General features: G+C 31.9%; 1 protein-coding gene across 3 annotated transcripts in view; it reads left to right on the top strand.

The window, feature by feature from the left end:
* The window catches only part of nbs (nibrin), a 240,997-nt gene extending 221,371 nt beyond the window's left edge, over positions 1-19,626 (top strand). For 2 of the 3 annotated variants that reach the window (XM_089592503.1, XM_089592501.1), the window contains 2 exons: positions 19,122-19,214; positions 19,290-19,626. In XM_089592503.1, coding sequence (XP_089448629.1) covers positions 19,122-19,214; positions 19,290-19,343 — 147 coding nt within the window. In that variant the 3' untranslated portion in view covers positions 19,344-19,626. Of the gene's footprint in view, positions 1-19,121; positions 19,215-19,289 lie in introns of those variants that run through there. The other variant, XM_089592504.1, reaches the window with a different exon arrangement.
* Positions 19,627-22,043: the final 2,417 nt, after the last annotated feature.

Here is a 22,043-nt window from a genome sequence, read left to right as displayed (position 1 = left end):
TAGTAGCTGATAAACTCTAGAACAATCAGATTTGGAAACAATTTTTCTTTAAAGTTCAACATAGCTTTACCTGTAAGGTATTAGAACTATAATTACGGCTTTTATTTAAAGCTAAAACTATAGCTATACATTTTTGACTGAATAGTAAAAACAATTCTAACAATGGTAATAATTACTCAACTGACAAAAAAAGGATTACTTAATGGACAAGTCACTCAAATAATCTAAGTTAACATAAGTATGTGCGGTAAACTTAGTTACGTATCGAAGTATGAATGATAACTGATTCAGATTTTATGATATTTCTTAAATTTTATTTACTTCTCATTAATAAACTAAATTTTTTATATATCGCATCAAACAATCTATAAGCTACCTAACCTCACAAATCTAATGAAAACATCACTTTAGGTAACTGTATCCATTACCTATCCAAAACAGTGCACAAAACTGATCTGAACTGGATCCATATATGGCATTGATTATAATACAAAGATTCTCGCTGGCAGTGAACCGGTAGGATTAACACAAGAATTTAAAAATGCAAAGACAGAATTGGATAAAGAAATCACACTCTTAAGAACAACATACACGAGTTAAACATACATTACACTGCTCAAGGAAAAAGTATGCAATCCTTAAAAATCGAAAACAAATTATTACAAGAAAAGTTAAAAATCCTTGAACATGAATCGCCTACCACCTACCTAGAACTACCAACACGTGTATCATAGATAAAAAAGAATATAATTCAAACCCATGATTTAAAAAGTCTTAAAACTATGTATAGTTACTAAATACAATGGATGAATTATCAAAAAATACTGATATACTACATGATACATTACAAAATGAAATTATTAAAATGAACGAGAAAATCTGAAACAATACAAAAAATACAAATCATGCTAAACGGAAAATTCCGATGGTGTTACCTAAATATAAAGGCTTAGATAGCGAACGACCTTTCAAATTTTTAAAGGAAGTAAATAGTCACCAAAAATAATATAATATTAACGATCGTGAAACTCTAATTTATATTAATCCATATCTAGAAAATAATGCGCACAAGTGGTGGTATCAACTTTTAAGTTGCCTTGGCAATATCGTATTGGATGGAAAATGTCGATAAATTCAATTACTCGCATTTAATACTTACCCATCGATAAATTAGAGTAAATTCTAATACTCTTATATACCATATGAGTAAGGCGTTGGACTGAAAAATCGCCGAAAAAGTATAAAATATAGCGATTGAGAAGAGGAGTCGCCGAGACCTCGATGGCGAAATTGGTAATGCACTTTCCCGGCAAGAAAAGAGTTCCAGGTTCAAGTCCTGATTGAGGTGGTACTTTTTTTCAATTGCTACGTATGACAATTTTCTACAAACGGTAGTTTTAACTGAAAAAGAAAATATTAAATGCCCAGAAATTGAAATAAAAACTTAGGGAGTCAAGGTCAAAGCGCTTATTGACACAAGGAGCAAAATAACATGCGTGTCACAAAACTTTTATGGTAAGAAACTCTCAAGCGTAAAAATATGCAAAACATTGCCCGATAGGGAAAAATAGTCAAAGGAGAAATAGGCATAAAGTCTAAACAATTAAACTTACAAATACAAGCAAGTATGGAAATGGGAAACTTTAACTTTGATTTGATTTACCTAGTAGAACCGTGTGTTCTAGGACATGATGTACAGAAAAGAATAAAAATGATAATTAATACATGTGAGGATCAAATTAACTTGTCAAAAAATAATAAAGAACAATTGATTAAATGTTATTTGAGAAGATATAAACCTTCCGAATAATCTACGTTAATAATATCTGAGTTAAATATAAACGATGATGAGGTACACTGGATCGGGGAATGTATCTCTTCAAATAATCAATATATTTGTTGTAGTGACTCCAACCTCGAAGAAGAGGGAAGGAACACAAAAACTGTGTATAAATTACTATTAAAAGATGATTCACCATTTTTTACGAAACCTTACTCGGTACTTTTTTCATAATAGAAATTCGTAAATGAAATAAATTAAACATTGAAATTTCAGAAATGTTGGAAATGGGTGTAATTCGTCAATAGATAAGCCCATACATAAATCAGTTGAAAATTGTAATGAAGAAAGATGAAACAGATCGATTGTGCGTAGATGTCAAAGAATTAAACAAGTGCTTATAAAATAATTCTAAAACTCCTCCCGGGATAGAAGAATTATTTCGGCGTTGCAGGGATGCAAATTATATTTCTAGTATAGATTTTCGGAATAGTAATTGGCAAATCCCCTAATATGAAGACAGTACAAAATTCACTGCCTTCAAATGTAATGATCATGTATACAAATTTAACGTCGTACTATTTGGGGTAAAGACCAGCGGTGCTGCTTTAATTCGCAGATTACACAAAATATTATATGACCTGAAGGATTTTATTATTACTTTCCTAGATAATATAGCTGTTGTTTCCTTAACATTTAATAAGCATATTGATTATGTAAGAAGATTATTTAAAAGAATTTCAAATCATAATTTACGATTAAATTTCAAAAAATCCAATTTTGCACAAAAAAAGTACAGTTTCTTGGACACATTTTATTAGCAAAAGGAATTAAACCTGATCCTGATAAATTACAAAAATAAAAAACTTTTTACCTCCAGGAAATTTAAAAAAATTACAAGCATTTCTTGGATTTATTAATTTTCATTTAAAATTCGTAGGAAATCACTTAAGTTGTACGATACCAGTGCTTGATTTACTAAAAACAGAAAAAAAATTCAATGGGACGAAACACATCAAAGTGCATTTGAAGAAATAACAAATATCTTCGATGAGAATATTATCTTGAAATTCGCAGACCCCAGTAAACAATATATTTTACACATGGATATAAGTGATACAGCAATTGCCGCCGTCGTAACACGAAACAATGATAAAAAACAGAAACAATTTGTTACTTCTGTTAGTCAAACATTACATGGTAGTGAACTCAATTATTCAATTACTGAAATACAAATGTTTGCCATCATGTGGGGGGTTGAGAAACTACGTACATGTATGATAGGGGCACGGAAAACATACTTCAAAACCAATCGTAAATCTTTTTTTTTAGATAATTATAAATTTGAAAATTCAAGGTTACAACGTTGAAATTACAAAATTATAACATTATACCTATGCATTTTTAAGGTAAAAATAATAATGTAGTAGATTTTCTGATTAGAGACTACAAAGTAATAAATGTAAAAAACGAAGAAATCATTACAGCACCATTTAAGTCTATTACACCATCTAAAGAGTTAAAACAAATAATGCCTAAATTTGCAACGTTCCAAAAAAAATGACGAAAGGTGTAATAAAAATCATGAATAACTTCAACATACTTATATGCCCGTAGTAAATTGATACAAAATAAAAATTAAGTTAATTTACAAAAAAAATTTTAAATACTTTCAAGTTAATTATTTTAAACAATAATTTACATCAAATAGTTACAGAAACACATGCAATTTACAGTCATATCGGTAGTACAAAAACTTGTAAGATAATAATAGAAACTTTCTGGTACCCAAAGGACCCTACACAAATCCTGAGGATATTCTCTCTCGATAAAATTGAGTGAAAATTTTATTTATTACGGATTTAGTTATCCTGAATAAGATGCAACTATTTTTTTAATGGCTAGTTTTTTTTAGAAAAAAATTGTTGAAGATAGTGATTTGTCATTAGGTTAGTTTGACAGGTGGCATGAACCATTTCAACCTTTTAATGTATATATACACACATATATATGTATATTTATTGTTATTGACTCTTGATCGCCGTTTGCACCCGCTACAGAAGAGTGCGTGATAAATTCTTAATAAAGCAAGAGTCAACGGAGGGGTTAGGCTAAGAGAGGAGCGAATAATCCCACAGCCTTAACGATGTGGTTTGAACGGTTGGATAGGCAATGGCTCGCCTTGCAGCTTGAACGTGGTCGGCCGTACAGTACCCCCTCTTCCACCAGTTTTAAGATTTACTTACGTCAAGAACCGTCCCTTCGAAGGCAAGAGCCCACGGGTTAATGGACTGACTCGGAGACATGCATATTTTTTGACGTAAACTACTATTTCACTTTCTCTATTATTTTGAGTTTTTTTGGTTGAATTTTGTAAAGAGCAGAATTAATAAATATGTGAATTTGATATAGACATTTAAAATGACGCTGAAATTATTTATTGTATTGTTTTAAAAAATCAAAATCCCTCTAAACTCATAGAAAATGATTTATTTCGTATGATTGAAATTTTTCACTGCCGTTTATCGAAATAAAATTAAAAATAATCTCTTATGCTTTATTTTCACCATGTTGTATTGCTAAAATTATTTTTTCTTGTTCTGCTAAATTCTTCAGTAATACATTTTGTAAATTTAAAAATATATTTTCTCCCTCATTTAAGTCGAAAAAAAAACTAGCCAAAAAATGTTTATAGTAATTATCTTTATATAGTTTTTTTAACAATAGTTTGATACTTATTATTTTGTAAGTTTTATCTGTGTGATTGAAATCTTACAGTACTGCGTCAAGTTACAAAGTTTGCCGGTGAACTAACGATCAAGTAGACGTGAAAATGGAAAAAAAACAATTGACAAAGTGTGAAGTCCGAAGTCTAGAAAATACGTCACACTCATACCTTTTTCACAACGACGCTAATCTTTTTTCTACAGTATACGAAAAATTCTCGTGTTCAACATTGGTAACGTTTTCATTATTAAGGACACGTAAATTATTTTTTATTAGACAATACTTACATTTGAATATTATAAACCATGAAGAAAAGGATGTAAATAAAGTTATAATTTGTCAGTGACGTGAATGAATAGTGTACTACTAGTAATGACTGCAAGCTGTATCTTTCCTTTTTTTAAAAAAAATATCTCTTGAAAAAAATCAAATGGAGATATGTAAAATATGATAAAATCGTCCATGAGCTCGTTCTAGCGGTAGTAGGTGGTGAAGAATTAACATTCCTTGAAGGACTAGTTTTTGACATGAAGAACATTAAGATTTCGGGAAGATTTACCATGTAAGAAAACAGAAACAAACTATTTTTGAAAAAAATAACAAATTCATAAGAGAGCCTTAAGGTCATGATTCTATGTTCGTTGTACATTTTTTATTTAATAGATAACGTCCTTGAGTATCTGCACCTACTGACACCTTATTGTTGTCTCGGTCACGACCTTTTATACCTAAGCAATTTAAGGAAATCAACCATGTAATTTTAAGTAGAGTATGTATTTATTTTTATAAAAAATATGTTTTTCTTAATCATAGCCATTGGATCACCACCAGTCAATAACATATCGGAAAAAAACCATCCTGAGATATCATTCTCATTGATAAATAATACAAGACATTTTCACGTTGTTCATCAGTACACCATAATGTGTGAAATTATTAGAATTAAGGCACTAACTAGGCATCGAAAAAACGTATTTCTCAATAAATAAGTGTTTTATTATTAGTCCTGTATGCCGGGTTAGAAGTCTGACTCTATGTCTGGTTAAAAGTCGGGCTGAAAGTCAAGCTAAATGTCTGGCTGGAAGTCTGAAATAAAACTAGCTAAATGTCTAACAGTAAGTTTGGCTTAAAGTCTGGCTCAATATATAGCTGAAAGTCTAGCTGTATGTCTGGCTGAAAGTTTGACTGGAAGTCTGGCTCAACGTCTGGCACAAAAACTTGCTAAATGTCTGACTGGAAGTTTGGCATAATGCCTAGCTAAAAATCTAGCAGTAAGTATGTCTGGATACCTGACTTGATGTTTTGCTTAATGTCTGAAAAAAAGTCTGGCTTAATGTCTGGCTCAAACTCTGGCAGAAAAATGGCTTAATGTCTGGCTGAAAGTCTAGCTGTATGTCTGGCTGGAAGTCTAGCTGAAAGTCTGGCAAAATGTCTGGCTGAAAGTCTAGCTCTATGTCCGGCTGAAAGTCTGGTTAAAAGTCTGGCAGAAAGTCTAGCTGCAAGTGTGGCAGAAAGTCTGGCTCGAAGTCAGGCTATATGTCTGGCTAAAAGTCTTCCTCTATCTCTGGCCGGAAGTCTGGCTCAAAGACTGATTTAATGTCTGGCTCGAGGTCTGGCTGGAAAGTGGCAGAGAAACTGGCTAAATATCTAACAGTGAGTCTGGCTTAAAGTCTGGCTAAAACTCTAGCTGTATGTCTGGCTGGAAGTCTGACTGTATGTCTGGCTGAAAGTCTGGCTCAAAGTCTGGCTCAAAAACTGGCCTGATGTCTGGCTGCATGTCTAGCTGAATGTCTGGCTGGAAGTTTGGCTCAAAGTCTGACTGTATATCTGGCTGAAAGTCTTGCTCAAAGTCTTGCTAGAAGTCTGGCTCAACATCTGTCAGAAAAACTAGCTGAATGTCTGACTGGAAGTTTTGCTTAATGACTGGCAGTAAGTATTTCTGGAATCCTGACTTAATGTCTGGCTGAATGTCTGTCTAACAGTCTAACAGTGAGTTTGGCTCAAAGTCTGGCTAAAAGTATGGCTGTATGTCTGTCTGAAAGTCTGGCAGAAAGTGTCGCTGTATGTTTGGCTAAAAGTCTGCAGAAAGTCTGGCTGTATATCTGGCTGAAAGTCTGGCTCGAAGTCAGGCTATACGTCTGGCTAAAAGTCTAGCTCTATCTCTGGCCGGAAGTCTGGCTCAAAGACTGATTTAATGTCTGGCTGAATGCCTGGCTGGAAAGTTGGCAGAAAAACTGGCTTAATGTCTAACAGTAAGTCTGGCTTAAGGTCTGGCTTAATGTCTGGCTAAAAGTGTAGCCGTATGTTTGGCTGGAAGTCTGGCTGTATGTCTGGCTCAAAGTCTTGCTAGAAGTCTGGCTCAACGTCTGGCAGAAAAACTAGCTGAATGTCTGACTGGAAGTTTGGCTTAATGTCTGGCAGTATGTATGTCTGGAATCCGCACTTGATGTTTTGCTCAATGGCTGGCAAAAAGTCTGGTTTAATGTCTGGCTGGAGATGTGGCAAAAGTCTGGCTGAATGTCTGGCAGAAAAACTGGCTTAATGTCTAACAGTGAGTCTGGCTTGAAGTCTGGCTGAATGTCTGGCTGGTAGTCTGGCCAAAAGTCACAGAGAGTATGGCTAAATGACAAGATAGAAGTTTGGCTTTAAGCCTGGTCCTAAATCTGGCAGTATGTATGGCTGGATACCTGACTTGATGTTTTGCTCAATGTCTGGCTCAAAGTCTGTCAGAAAGTCTGGCTCTAAGTCTTGTTGAATGTCTGGCAGAAAAAGTGGCTTCAAGTCTGGCTTAATATCCTTTACGAAGTCTGGTTAAATATCCTTTACGAAGTCTGGCTAAAAGTGTGGCTTTAATTTTTTTCTTATGTCTGGATAAAAATCTAAAATTCTATTGAAAAGACTTGAACAAATGTCACTACTATTTTAGTAATTACAAACTACAAAATCATAAAAAAGCCTACTATTTCATTGGGACCTTAAACAAATAGCGCTGTTAAAAACATTTTGATTTATGTCTCTGAGCTGGTTACCAATACATCTAGAAAACGTTCTCATTATTGATATTACAACGTGTTGAAACAAGTAATATATATGAAACGTTTTGTGACAGCAGTATTATTCATATATACAGCAATATTATGCATATAGTTCTGAAAATTATTTTAGGTACTTTAAAAACTGGTCGGATGTTAGGTCTTATACCTTGTCTTAAATCTGCTAGTTAGATAATTTTCAAATATCATAAAAATATTGATCTAAAAATTGATTTTATTTTTTTGTATGGTTTGTCTTGTATTTGGTTTCATGACTGAGGTCTTAAGCAAGGTCTTAAAATCTTTCTTGGAACTGTTCATGTAAAAGGTTTCAAAGACAGTCAAACTCTTCATCTCAAATCTGGTCTAACATTATGTCCTATAACGTATTTTTTAATAAATCTCAAGGTTTGCCTCAACATACGTCTCAAATTGGTCGCATGTATCATGAGGTATGCATCAAATCTGGTAATTATAAAGGTACTGAGATCAGTGAAGCAACTGGTATTTAAATAGGTCTCAATACTCGCCTTTCAACTTGTTTCGAAAAAGAAGAGTCCAAACAGTTCTCAATACTAATTGAATCCTAATGTTCATCACAAAAATAATTGTTCAAAAGAAAGTATAAGAGTATTAAAGAAAGTATCATTTTAGTTCTTCACTTCAATAAGAGGCAGAGCACGATTGTTAACGGCCCTGCAGTTGTTAGCAAATAGGCCAGATAAGAGATGACGGCTTCTCATTGAAGCCAGCTGCGAAGCAAGGAATAGGAGTTGGTACTGGTGTATCTAATAAAAATATTGAAATAAAGTAACAAGTTACTATTACGATTATTTATACATTAATAATTTATTAAACTTATCTGAGTATTGAATAGGAAGGATTGCAACTCAAGGACATCAACCACTGATGTTTAGGGCTTGGATCGGACCAATGGTGAATAGCATCAGAGCAGGATTGTACTAACGTCCACCCAGGTAAGAGAAAGAGTACGACCACTCACGACACTGCAGTTGTTGATAAATATGTTGGATCAGTGGTGACGGCTTCTCATCAGAGACCGCTACGAGGTTGGAAGTGGGAGGTGGTACAGGTTCATCTAATAATACAAAGTAAAAGTATAGTGTACTTACTATAGTAATTATTTAAGACTTATGTATAGAAACTTATCAGAGAAGAGGATAATTAATAATATATTTTTTAAATCGATTAGGAACAATAAAATGGGCACTTAGTACTTGGGGCCTCTTGTTAAATAAAAAATAGGTTCTGGGCTTGTATTAGACCTTTAGACTACAGTAAAAGAGCAGAAACAGAAAGGAACTTTAGTTGTGCCTTAAATAAAATAGGAAAAATATCACATGTAAGAATAATTGTATTACATATCAAAATTAAATGATGAAAAGTTAAATCATGATGAAAAAGACAGTGAGAAATTGTAAAATATTACAAATGGTTTTAACAAGCATATTTAATTGAAGATGAGCGCATACATAATAAACGTCTATTTCATAGTTGACTGTGTCCATCCGACCGTTCAAACCACATCGTTAAGGCTATGAGATTATTCGCTCCTCTCTTAGCCTAACTCCTTCGTTGACTCTTGCTTCATTAGGAATTTATCACGCGCTCTTCTCCAGCGGGTGCAAACGGTGATCAAGAGTCAAAAACAATAAATATACATATAAATATGTGTATTTGTACATTATAATGTTGTAATAGTTCAATGCCACCTTTCAAACTAACCTCATGACAAATCGCTATCCTTAACAATTTTTTTCAAAAAAACTAGCCATTTGTTTGAAAAAAAATAATTGCATCTTATTCAGGGTAACTTAATCTGTAATAGATAAAATTTTTAGCCAATTTAACCGAGAGAGAATATCTTAAGGATTTGTGTGGGGTCCTTTACGAAAAGAAGTTGCCCAAATCATAAAAACATGTGATTTATGCCAGAGAACAAAATATCGAATACAAAAATATGATAATTTCTTATAACTAATTGAACCTCTGGCACCTTACGAAAATTTATCTGTCGATTTTTATGTCCGCTTGCCATCATCAACAGGGGGTCTTAAATATCTATCTACTACAATCGACTCATTTTAAAAATTCTTAGTCTTGTATCCTGATACCTAAATTATGTCCAGAAAATACTCAACTGTACACACCATGATACCACGGTAAAGACCCCACTTGAATTACATTGTATATGCAACCCGAATGATAATGGAAAAAATGGCTTACAGTATGTAAACAAAAAAAATCGCATACAAAAATAAAATTATAAGTATACCAATAAGAATGCATGGCAGTGAATAAATATACCGAAAAATATAATGCAAACAAGAAATATTTTTTTATTTAACGTTCATAATAAAGTGCTATTAAATTCATTTAATTTCTCTAATCTAGAAGCAAATGTTATATCCAAATTTATGCATTTGTATGAAGACCCATATGCAATTAAAGAAAAAATTGGATTAGACACCTACGTTTTAAAAAATTTAAAGAATAATGAAATAAGAGAGAAATTACATCTGAACAATCTAGAATCGTATTTTGAAAATACATGAGTTAAGAAAAAAAAGCTCTTTAAGCATAATTAGCCACAAGTGTATAGAATTCTAATTTTTCTTTCATGTATAAACAATAGTTGTTGTTAAGTAATAATTCTCGTATAAGAATGAAACATGTACATATTAATAAAGAACAGTCATGTATTCATATAAATTTAAGTCACATCGTAAGCAAAAGATATAATTATTGTTAATATAGCTTGTACAAATGATCTAGATGAGAACAGATAAGGCAATAATCCCAAATAGTATGTATAACACAACAAGTCTACATGTAGGAAATACCGAATCAGATACATACGACTCGTTTCACGCGAAACGTCCCGGGCCCGCCGCGCGAGCGCTAAAAGTCACTGTTTTCAGCTCATTTTCTTGGCCTTATTCCTATCCCAAAAAAATGTTGCAAATAGCATTTGCGATGTATTTTTCAGTCAGCTTTTCGATGCTGTAATTAGTTTTTCAAAAAAATTTCATTTTTACTAAAGAAAAACACGAAATATGCTATATCTTGAAAAAGACATTTTTAAAATTTTTTTTTGATGGACTAGATGAAAGCTGAGGTTTTTCACATTAAAAACGGTTTTTTTGTAGTGTGCTCTCACTGAGAAATTGGAGTAAAACAATACCAAAAAGTAGACTTTTGGTTGTCTAAACGCGTGCCAAAAGCCGATGCCGCTCCGCGCTCTGCTTAAGTTAACTAATATTATAAGTTCTGTAATATTTAATTATTTATTACCAATAAAGTATTCTTATACATTATTACTTACTATAGTGTGTTGTATAGTGAAAATAGAATCTTTGATTTTTTATATGATTTTCAGGGAGGATTAAAAAAACCGTCTCAACATAAAGCATATTAAGGTTCTAAATTTATTATAATTGCCTTACATGTTTTAATTTATTCAACTTGCTGTAGATAGCGTACTTACCAGAAACTGCCACTTAAAAACTACCACGACTGTATTAAAGCAGTAGTGTGCAGTAACTCTTTAGAAAAATGTTTCTTAGGAGCAGAATGTCTAGATTGTTCCATCATGTCAACGTTACGTCCACATCTTCTTGAACGTTTTAAAAAACATTATATTTTTGAAATCAAATATGAATCGTGGTTCCAAACAGACAGATGTACCATTGCTACACAAACTTTGAATTCTCATGATTTCGTTGACTTGCTAGGAGAAAAATAATGAAAACTCAAAACTCATAATTCTTCTGCTACGAAACAATCACTTTTTATTAATGTACTGAAAAAAAAACTTAAAAGTGGAGAATTTATTGTAACTTGTGATTTTTCGGAAAATTATGCATTTGTTATACAGAATTCAACTCAATCTTTACATTGTAACAATAACCAAGTATCCTATTTTTACAGTTGTTATTTATTATAATGAAAAAACTGAGCTTCAACACGTAAGTATTGCTGTTACTTTCGATTACCTAAATCATATTACAATTGCTGTATATCAGTATCAAAAAGTTATAATAAATCATTTGAAATCCAAGTTTGTAGTTAAGAAAATTTTTCACATAACTGATGGGGCCAGTCAACATTTAAAAAATGAGAGCAACTTTAGAAACATACTTCTCCACAAAAAAGATTTCGAAATTTATTGTGAATGGCATTTTTTTTGCTGCTGCTCACGGAAAGGAAGCGTGTGACGGTATTGGAGATAACTTGAAGATAGGTGCATGACGTGCAAGTCTTCAGGTTTCCTCTAATAATCGAATTTTAACAGCAGAAAACTTGAACGACTAGGCAAAGAATTATTGCAAGGAAACAAAAATTTTTATTTGAGTAAAGAGTTGTATGAAAAATGTAAAATTAAACTTAAATCTCCATTGGATGAAACAAAATTAATACCAGGTACTTTGCATTTTCAGGCTGTCATTCCAATCGATGATAAAACATTGAAATTAAAAAAATCATCTATGAGCTCTGTGTATCAACTTTTTCCAAAACAAAATAATGAAACTAAAAAGCCTACATCTCGAACTTCATCTAAAACTATAAAATAATAGAAAGTATTTTTAAATTAATAATATTCATAGTTAACTTAACTGCGGCGCGCCGCCGCACCGGGCCTCGGCACGCGTTCAGACGGCTGAACGTCTACTCTTTGGTATTGTTTAACTTAAATTTTTAAGTGAAAGTACACTGTGCAAAAAGACGTTTTCAATGTAAAAAAATCTCAGCTTTCCATCTAGCCCATCAAAAAAATATTAAAATTGCCTTTTTCGAGATATAGTATGTTTTGTGTTCTTTTTTCAGTGAAAATGAATTTTTTTTTGGAAAACTAACCATATTATCAGAAAGCTGACTGAAAAATACATCGAAAATGCTATTTGCAACATTTTTTTAGGAGAGGAATAAGGCCGAGAAAATGAGCTGACAACAGTGACTTTTAGCGCTCGTGCGGCGGGCCTGAGACGTTTTGTGTGTATGTGGTTCCAGAAGACTATTGTCAATTCATAACAATTCATGTTAATGATGAGTCAGATTATTCGTTTAGTACGGTGTAAGTGATCGAGTTAACAACAAGAGTGACGCAAACGCCCACTTACAGTACATGAAGTCGATACCAACGTTAATATTTGCCTAATTGAAGTGGGTACACAGAATGATAGTTTAATACGAACAGTATATGATTGTAATACCCGATACTCAATACACAATTATACCCAGAAGTAATAAAAATTAAAAATATATCAACGAAGTGCTACGAGGTGAACACACTCAATCGCTCAAGAATCGAACAACGGATCGTCCGACTCAAACGTCCGAATGTTATAAAGAAAAACCCAACAAGCCTCGACGACGACAATAGAAGCATTAAAAAAGAACAATCAACGACGTAAAAGAATTAAAAAGCGAATATACAATTGCAACTTTAAAAAATGTAACAAACTTCCAAGATAAAATAGTTGAGGCTACGCCACTTATAGGATCAGCTTATACTTTGTTACCGTCACGATGCACTATTAAACGGCAACGCCCGTGTACACCGAAAGTAGAAGAATTTGACGCAGAAGCTGCAAATCAAAAAACATTGCAAAATGCCTTAGTACATGACGTATGGCTTCATCAGAAGAACGACTTTCATGAAAGCAACTTAACTTAAGGAAATTTATGTGGAGTGGGAAGCACAAGGAGTCTCTATGACGCAGGATAATGATTATGCCAAGTTCGGCTTTTTTACTGCTAAATGGATTAAATAACGCCCATTATAAGTCAAATATATACTCCTATAGCTTATTCAAGGTCTTTGCGCACCTTGAGTGTTTATTTATTATCGTATTGACTCGGTTCAACGGCCTTCCTTGGGCATGAACTTCTTAGAATTTGAACGGCCTTGGCCTTGTTTACTACGCTACCAAATTATGGATCAATGCATTTGTGTGTATAAAGCATATAGGAAGTTTATATTTAATACGTATGAATTTAAATTTTATGGTTTTACACTATTTTATAATATTATGGAACTTGAGTAGTAAAACGTTGTGTAGACTCCGGAAAACACATAGCATGTGTAGCACAATAAAAACATAACACCAAATTTCATGGCAGTCTTTGAAATGAATTTTTAGAACTGTAACGAATAACAATTTTTATGGATTTCAAGTGGAAGGAAGATGTTTAGGTGCACAAATAAAAGAGGATTGGTCAACTCACAAACTTAACCTTACCATTTTTATTTTAGTTATATATTTTTTAAAAAAATTAAAAGTTATAGTGACTTTATGATATTTATGTCAATATGCAAATATTTCATCAAATCTGTTCAAAAACAACATAAGCTACATAATCCAATAATCACAGTTTTCACAAAATTTGATTTTGTTTAATTTAACGACTCCAGTACCAAGTCGCTTTAAAGTTTCACAGTCTTTAGTAAAAAATAATCAAATATTTAAGAAAATTTGTGTACCTGTTAAGAAAACTTCCATGAAAATAGTCAGCTATTTATGAACCTTATTGACACATAGATCCAGAGTTGTCACATATTTGAGTAAGACAAATTTTTGTAGGTTATTATTTATTAAATTTTCTTGTGGACATACGAAGTAAAGAATGTTGAAATTTAAGATATTGTTTGATTCCAAGAACAGCTAATAATACAATAAATAATGACAAGTACTAAGGGCTATGCTGTTCAAATAGACTTTATTTGAAAAACGACGTTTCGACTACTCCAAGGCAGTCCTTATCAAGTCACTAAAAATTAATATACAGCAATGGTAATATAAATATGTATATAAAGATGTACACAACAGAAAACGCACTAACAATGTATATAAGTTTTATCTTTACTTACAATATTAAACAATAATCGCAGAGTGTCGTCAATGTAAAATGTTTATTCTACTCAACTGCGATATAGTACTATATATGGGAATTCTTTTTAAAGCTAAGTGAGAACATGTGTGTGTAGTACTACAACAGTGGTGAACCTGGTGTAGTACAAAATCAGCGGTAATTTATGAAACTGAGTTTATTTTTACTTTAAAGAATCAAACTCAATATCAAGGAAAGTGGCCACTAACCGATAAATAGAGATTGATGGATATAAATTGTTATGAATTATTAAATTATGAGAATTGTTATAAGTATTTGTTTACATAAAATTCAAAAACTGAGCTTAAACTTTGTGTATCTGTAACTTTGTTAACTGTATTAAAATTTTTTATAAAAACCATTTCTGATATTAAACGCTTATAAAAATTTGGTTCATTATCTATAACTTTAAAATCATCAAAATCAAATGAGTGGCCACTGTCCTGTACATGATTAAAAATAGCTGATTCGTTCTTTTTACTTTTCACATCTCTCTTATGTTCATTTATTCTTTTTGATACGACTCGACTAGATTGACCAACATAACATTTATCACAATTTTTACATTTAATACAATAGACTGAACAAACTTCATCCTTATTTTTAATTGAGTCTTTTCCCAATTGGTTTAAGAATTTTTGTTTATTTACAGATTTAAAAATGGTTTTATAACTTACTTTATTTAATAAACTTTTGAAGTTACTATCACAATTTTTTATATACGGTAAAACAATATAGTTTTTGTTATCATCATTTAATTTTTTATTTGAATTATTATTATTATCATTTTTATTATTATAATATATAATTTTTTTTCTTCTCTCTGCGTGTTTTTTTATGAAATCGGGTGGGTAATTGTTTTCTTTCAAAATTTCATATACCTTTATTAGGTTGTTATTGTGATAACAAGTGTCTGACAATTTAATTGCACGATTGACCAAAGAACAAATCACTCCAATTTTTTGTGACAATGGAAAGTGTGACCAATAATTCAAATATAGGTTTGCATGTGTTGGTTTCTGAAACCAATTGGTCTTAATGCGTCCATTATTATCCCATGTTAAAGTCATATCTAAATAATTTGTGCTATTGTTATTAGGTGTCTCCGTAGTAAACTGTATATGCTTATCAATTGAATTCAAATAATTTAAAACCTTGTCGGATTCCGAAATCTTAATGCAAGCCAGCAAATCATCTACGTAAACTTTTATTAATTTAATTTCAAAGGGACCGAGAAATAATAGCATTTTTATAATGTGACGCATAACTATATCTGCAAGTGATGGGCTGCATGGGCTTCCCATGGCAGATCCAAACTTTTGTCTGTAATTTTTGTTATTAAAGCTAAAATAATTATTCTCCGTAATGAACCTCATGATATTTAGAAATGAAAAGAATTCTAAGTTAATTTTTAAATTTAAAATGTGCCAAACTGATTCTAAAGCTACTTTTACTGATTCAAAATGAATGTTATTAAATAAAGCAACGACATCAAAACTTACGATACAAAAACCGTCAGGTATAAGGAAATTCTTAATATCATTCTTAAGTTCAAAAATATTTTTTACGTTATGAGGTGAAGGAGGTAAATTATTTTTCAAAAATTCTGAAACCCATTTTGATAAAAAATATGTTGGAGATCCTATATTTGAGATTTTAAGCCTCATGGGCTGATTTGGTTTATGTACCTTAACTAAGCCATAACACTTAGCCAAAATACATTTGTCCCTTATTGTATTAAAAACTTTTTTATTACCACTATCACCAAAAAGGTCTGACCCATTTAATTTATTCAACAGGTTACTTGTTTTATTGATTAAAGAAGGTAGGGGATTGTGCTCTACCACCTCATAAAATTTTTTGTCATTCAGACTTTCTTCAACTTTATTGATATAGTCTTGCTTATCTATAATGACAAAAGCTCCACTCTTGTCACTTTTCGTGATCGTTTATGTTTTTGTTATTTTTTAAAAACTTATTACAATTATTTAACATGTTTGATATTAATTTGTCCAAGCTACTTTTATTGTTATTTTTTATATGTGTTTTTACTAAATCTAGAATCTTAAACTTTATTTTGTTACTTATACTTTGATTTTTATGTAATGTTTTATTTAGACTCTTAAAAAGTTCTAGATAGACTCTTTTGGTTTCATTTTGATTTTCAAAATCAAAGAAATTGAAATTTCTTCCTAGATTTATACAAAATTGTACCTCTTCTGGTAAGTTAATAGTAGTAAGATTGTGTAACCATTTGGATTTGATGTTACTATTGGTTTTAGAGACTATTATACTGTTATTGTTGATGTTTGTTTTCTTTTCATAAGTATGTTTGTATTTTCTAAAATATAGTATTTTGAATTTGTTAGTAAGAATATCGTCAAAGGTTTTTATACCTATTTTAGATTTGTAATGAAAAAATCTTTCAAAAACTTCAAAAAATCTAATACCTAATGTAAATATAAGAGACTTTTCAATTTCATCTAATTCTTTTTGTAAATAATTTTTATATATATTAATGTCTGAAATTTCCATTTTTAAAATTTTTTCTTTTATATTTGAACAAAAATTGTCATTCTTTTCTCTCTTTGAAAAACTGTAAAAGTATAATCTATCTATATTTTTGGTAACATTATTTATATGATTTGGAAATAAATTAAAATATTTACAAAGTAATAAAAAAGTACATCTACTTCTAGCTTTTCCTAATTCTTTATATAAATCGTAATAATCAAAAAGATCAATTCTAATCTTGTCATTGAAAACCTTACTTGCTAAGTGTAATACTGTCGTTACGTTAACGAAGAGATGTGTTGTTAGAATCTGGATCAGCTGATCTCTTGGCTGTTTCCCTTTGTGTGTGTACATCTTCCGTCTTCAAGACATAAAGAATCGACGTCCAATCATTTCAGCCCCAACGTCTGATTCAAGATATTGTTTGATTCCAAGAACAGCTAATAATACAATAAATAATGACAAGTACTAAGGGCTATGCTGTTTAAATTGACTTTATTTGAGAAATGACGTTTCGACTACTCCAAGGCAGTCCTTATCAAGTCACTAAAAATTAATATACAGCAATGGTAATATAAGTTACAGATACACAAAGTTTAAGCTCAGTTTTTGAATTTTATATAAACAAATACTTATAACAATTCTCATAATTTAATAATTCATAACAATTTATATCCATCAATCTCTATTTATCGGTTAGTGGCCACTTTCCTTGATATTGAGTTTGATTCTTTAAAGTAAAAATAAACTCAGTTTCATAAATTACCGCTGATTTTGTACTACACCAGGTTCACCACTGTTGTAGTACTACACACACATGTTCTCACTTAGCTTTAAAAAGAATTCCCATATATAGTACTATATCGCAGTTGAGTAGAATAAACATTTTACATTGACGACACTCTGCGATTATTGTTTAATATTGTAAGTAAAGATAAAACTTATATACATTGTTAGTGCGTTTTCTGTTGTGTACATCTTTATATACATATTTATATTACCATTGCTGTATATTAATTTTTAGTGACTTGATAAGGACTGCCTTGGAGTAGTCGAAACGTCGTTTTTCAAATAAAGTCAATTTGAACAGCATAGCTCTTAGTACTTGTCATTATTGAATGTTGAAATTGTTCATTATTCACATTCTTGGATGTACTGGTGCGAATAGATGTTATAAAATAAGCGCCATATAAGATTGTTGGAGATTGCATGCGTAGTTTGAGTTTTTCGACGGTAGTTTGTTTCAAAAGAAGTAAGTTATACATCACTTGATTGCAAAAGCAGGTGTACCGCTCGATGTTTGAAAATCGCTGAGCTTTTGCTTTTAATAATTTAAAAACGAAACTCTGTGTTTTGAAGTAATAAATATTAAGTATATAACATGGGATGTCACACTAGATAAGATATTCGTGAGCTAAAAAGTAAGTGTCGTTGTACTCTCTCACTATTGTAGGATGTCTTATAAAAAACGTTTTACCGTTGTTACCGACCTAAAACGTAGAAATGGTTTTCACTATAAAAATTATCTGTAATAATCATAGTATAGATTTGTAAGATTTAGTTCAATGATAAAAATTACAACCTTTTATATATTCCAATGCAGGCTATGTCTCTAATCCAGTCCGTTGAAAAAATTTAATAGTTTTATTACAAAATAGGTGGTATCGACACACAGGCTATAGTAAAAATTTTAAAGATAAAATCGTGACACTTTGTTTGGAACTTACTTATAAACTATTGAGACAAACTAAAAATACTCTTTATACAGTCTTAGACGCTTGAAGTCACGTTTATCAGCCAGAATTATCACATTCTTTTAAAACCTTGCTTGATAGGAAATTTTGTCAAAAAGTTAAATTTGATGCATGATAAGTGAATGTTAAATATTTTCCTGAGCTTATCTTATAATTTTATACTCTACATTCGTTTATATTGTTATTTCATAATACAATTAATTTTATAATTTAAGTGGTATTGTATAATACCAAATAGGGGTCATAGTTATATTTAAAACGGCTAAGATATAAGAGAACTAATTGATATTGAGAGAGTGATAAACATAAGTTTTCCTAATTTTGCTGAATCGTAAAGATATTGAATTAAAAAATAAATATGTTAGTTTTAATCGAGTCAAACTATAATTTTTTTTCTTGCAGGAAGCAGTAAAAATTAATCATCAGTGTTTATTAAGGTCAAGCGTTGAAAAACATCCTAATAAAAATTCTAGTGATTCTAAATCTTTCGTAAAGGTATATATTTTAACTTATTTTCTATAGTTTAATTGGAAGAAAAAAACAAGCATAATCATTATTATTTTTTTTCAGGTTCTTATTCAGGTTTCTACAGAAAGAATATCACTATCAGATATGTGCAGATAGAAAACTACGTTTCAATTTAATCTATAGTTTATTTAGCTCATTTTGATGTTTTATTGTTTATTTACTTATATTAAGTATAGAAAAAAATTTATATGCTACAAATTTTAGTTTTTTACCACTTACAAGATTGTAATTGAATGTCAATGAATAACAATATGTGTCATTAGTAATTTAAAACAATGTTTTCATTTTTTTGTAGTAAAAACTTCTATTGATAGTTTATTTTTCAACCTACACTTAACTAATAAAATTAAAATTTCTATTCGGATAAAGTTAGCACACAAAAATACTCAATAACAAAATTTTGTATTTTAATAGTCATGCTCTAAGACTATTATTTTTATCTGGTAAAGTAACCACTTTTTGACAGATAATTTGTTTGTATAGTAATAAAAATTAGTATAAACCAAACTTATGCTCAGGAGCTTCTCTTAATTACAACGAGTAAGTCTCTTAAAAATTGGAAATTTTTCCAGGATTATAACCCTAAGAAGTTGAAGTTATGTTGCTTTGGGGGAAAGGTCCTGGTTTTATCGGCAAGGTATGGATTTAGATCATAATTATACTGGGAATGCATACCATTGAAGAGATAGCCTAGGATCATAAGGCAATAACATAGGATCGAGCGCTTTATCCATTCAAAGGTGGGAGTAGTTCTCACTTATTAGACTCATTGGCTGGTTGTAATAGTCGAATGGAAAACAAAAAAATTATACATAATTTTCAAGACACTGTTGATATAGTTGAAAAGTGTGGTCCTGTGTGAGTAACATTTGGCATTATAAAGAATAACTGAACACATTTTATTGTTTGGCTTGTGACGTGGACGTTTCAGCCGGAAAACAGCCGTCCTGACGCCTTGGCACAAAAGTAACTCGTATTTAACCTTTCTTGTCCCTGCACACTGGATACTTCTCCTCCAGGAGATCTGCCACAGTTGTCTGGCTTGGAAATGCCAAGCACTCCTAAACGGAAGCTAAAAAGGGAAGAACAATGAGACACTAGCTGAAAATTAACTTTGAAATATCATATATTGTTACAGCGTACCATCGCTATTTATTCACCTACTTCCACACTCTCAATATTTCTTCTCTCGTGTCCTCTCTCTCACATACAGATAAGTGTGTGTGTGTGTGTGTGTGTGTGTGTGTGTGTGTGTGTGTGTGTCTATACGGCACAATGTGTTCACTGTAGATTCTTCGGGTGAGAGTGTCTTCTGGTTGCCCCTGCTGTCAAACTTCCTGGCTCGGCTGTCGAAGGTCCACACCTACCTTACATACTCTCAAATCTACTCATGTGCCTCTCATACTTATTACTACTTTCGTGAGCGTCCCAACCACTACCGAGAATCTCAAGATCTTCCCAACTTGGATCTCTGCAACTGCTTACGCGCTCACACATACTCACATTTCCTTCCTTGAATTTTCCGCATCCTACTTCCCAATTTTTCTTACACACAATCATTCGCTCGCCCGGATCACCCTAATCACTTTCCGCATACACCACTGTTGTGCACTGTACACTGCGCACCTATCTTCTTACTGTCTTCTCTGTCACTAGGTTTTGTCTTAAATTTGTCTGTGCTAGTCTCGCGGATAATTTGACTAAGCGGTTAACTTCTGGTGCTGCTAATCATGGTGTTGACGATCCTCCCTATGTTATTATATTTTGATAATTTTATTTCTTTCTTAATCCCTCGGTCTCGATCTCACTAATATCTCCTGACGCTCTAAACTTTCACTTTTTCGGTTTTCCATATCATTCTCTTTCTGATCCCTTCTCTCTCTGCTGCCTCATTTGATACTATGCTGCGCAATGCAGTGAGCCTGCATAGGCGCAGGCTCCTCCCTTTTTCATCTGAAACGTTCAATGTTCCTAAAAACTGCCAAATAATTGGTAGTTTCAAATAATTAGTAGTGACGATTTCTGCTTTATCGCAGCTAATCTCGAATGGAGCAAACTTAGGTACTTAAATTACTAGTTCAAATGAGAGCATGAACTTAAAGTCGTACTTTGTAGAGTAATGCAACATCTTATGGAGACCAAAATCCTAGAAAAACTTGAAAACAAAGTTTCAGCCGTATGTTGAGTTCTCTGAATGCGCAAGGACACCAATATTTGGTACCTTGTTGTCGTCCATTTATACTCTACTTCTACTAAAGCAAAATCCATTTAGAACTTAAGTACAGCCTCCAAAATTTAACCCTTACATCTACACTTTGGACTCTAAGGTAGCTAAGGCTTTTGTCGATTCACTAGACGTTCAATACTCGCCAAGTTTCAGCACTTAATATTTCGTCGCTATCCACGTTATCACTACAGGACAAGACAAAGGTTTTCTTCCAACGGTATCTGACTTTCCACCAACCTTGCCAGTCGAGATAAGATTATCTTATACTTAAAATAAAAACCAGCAAAGCTCCTGGGTAGGATGGAATAAGCAAATTTATACTAAAGATCTTATGAAATAAAAAAATCACCGCTATTTGCAACATAATATGCCTTATAATCAGACTACTGTACCTGGCACTAGCTTGGAAGAAAGCCGTAGTCATATTCATACCCAAGCCAGGAAAAGCTCTTTTTTTTGACATATGAAATACGGGTGGCATAATATGGTGTGATGCTGTCGTTACACTGGTCTACATATGGCCCAGCATGAACAAAACCATATGTGTCAAGCATCCTATACAAATCAGC

This window comes from Copidosoma floridanum, unplaced genomic scaffold (genome assembly GCF_036245765.1).
Source record: "Copidosoma floridanum isolate Cflo_tuat_1 unplaced genomic scaffold, Cflo_Japanese_pri ptg000018l, whole genome shotgun sequence".
In the NCBI taxonomy this organism is placed as follows: domain Eukaryota; kingdom Metazoa; phylum Arthropoda; class Insecta; order Hymenoptera; family Encyrtidae; genus Copidosoma; species Copidosoma floridanum.
The sequence above is the reverse complement of the archived record's forward strand: the minus strand, read 5'-3'. Positions and strand labels throughout refer to the sequence as shown.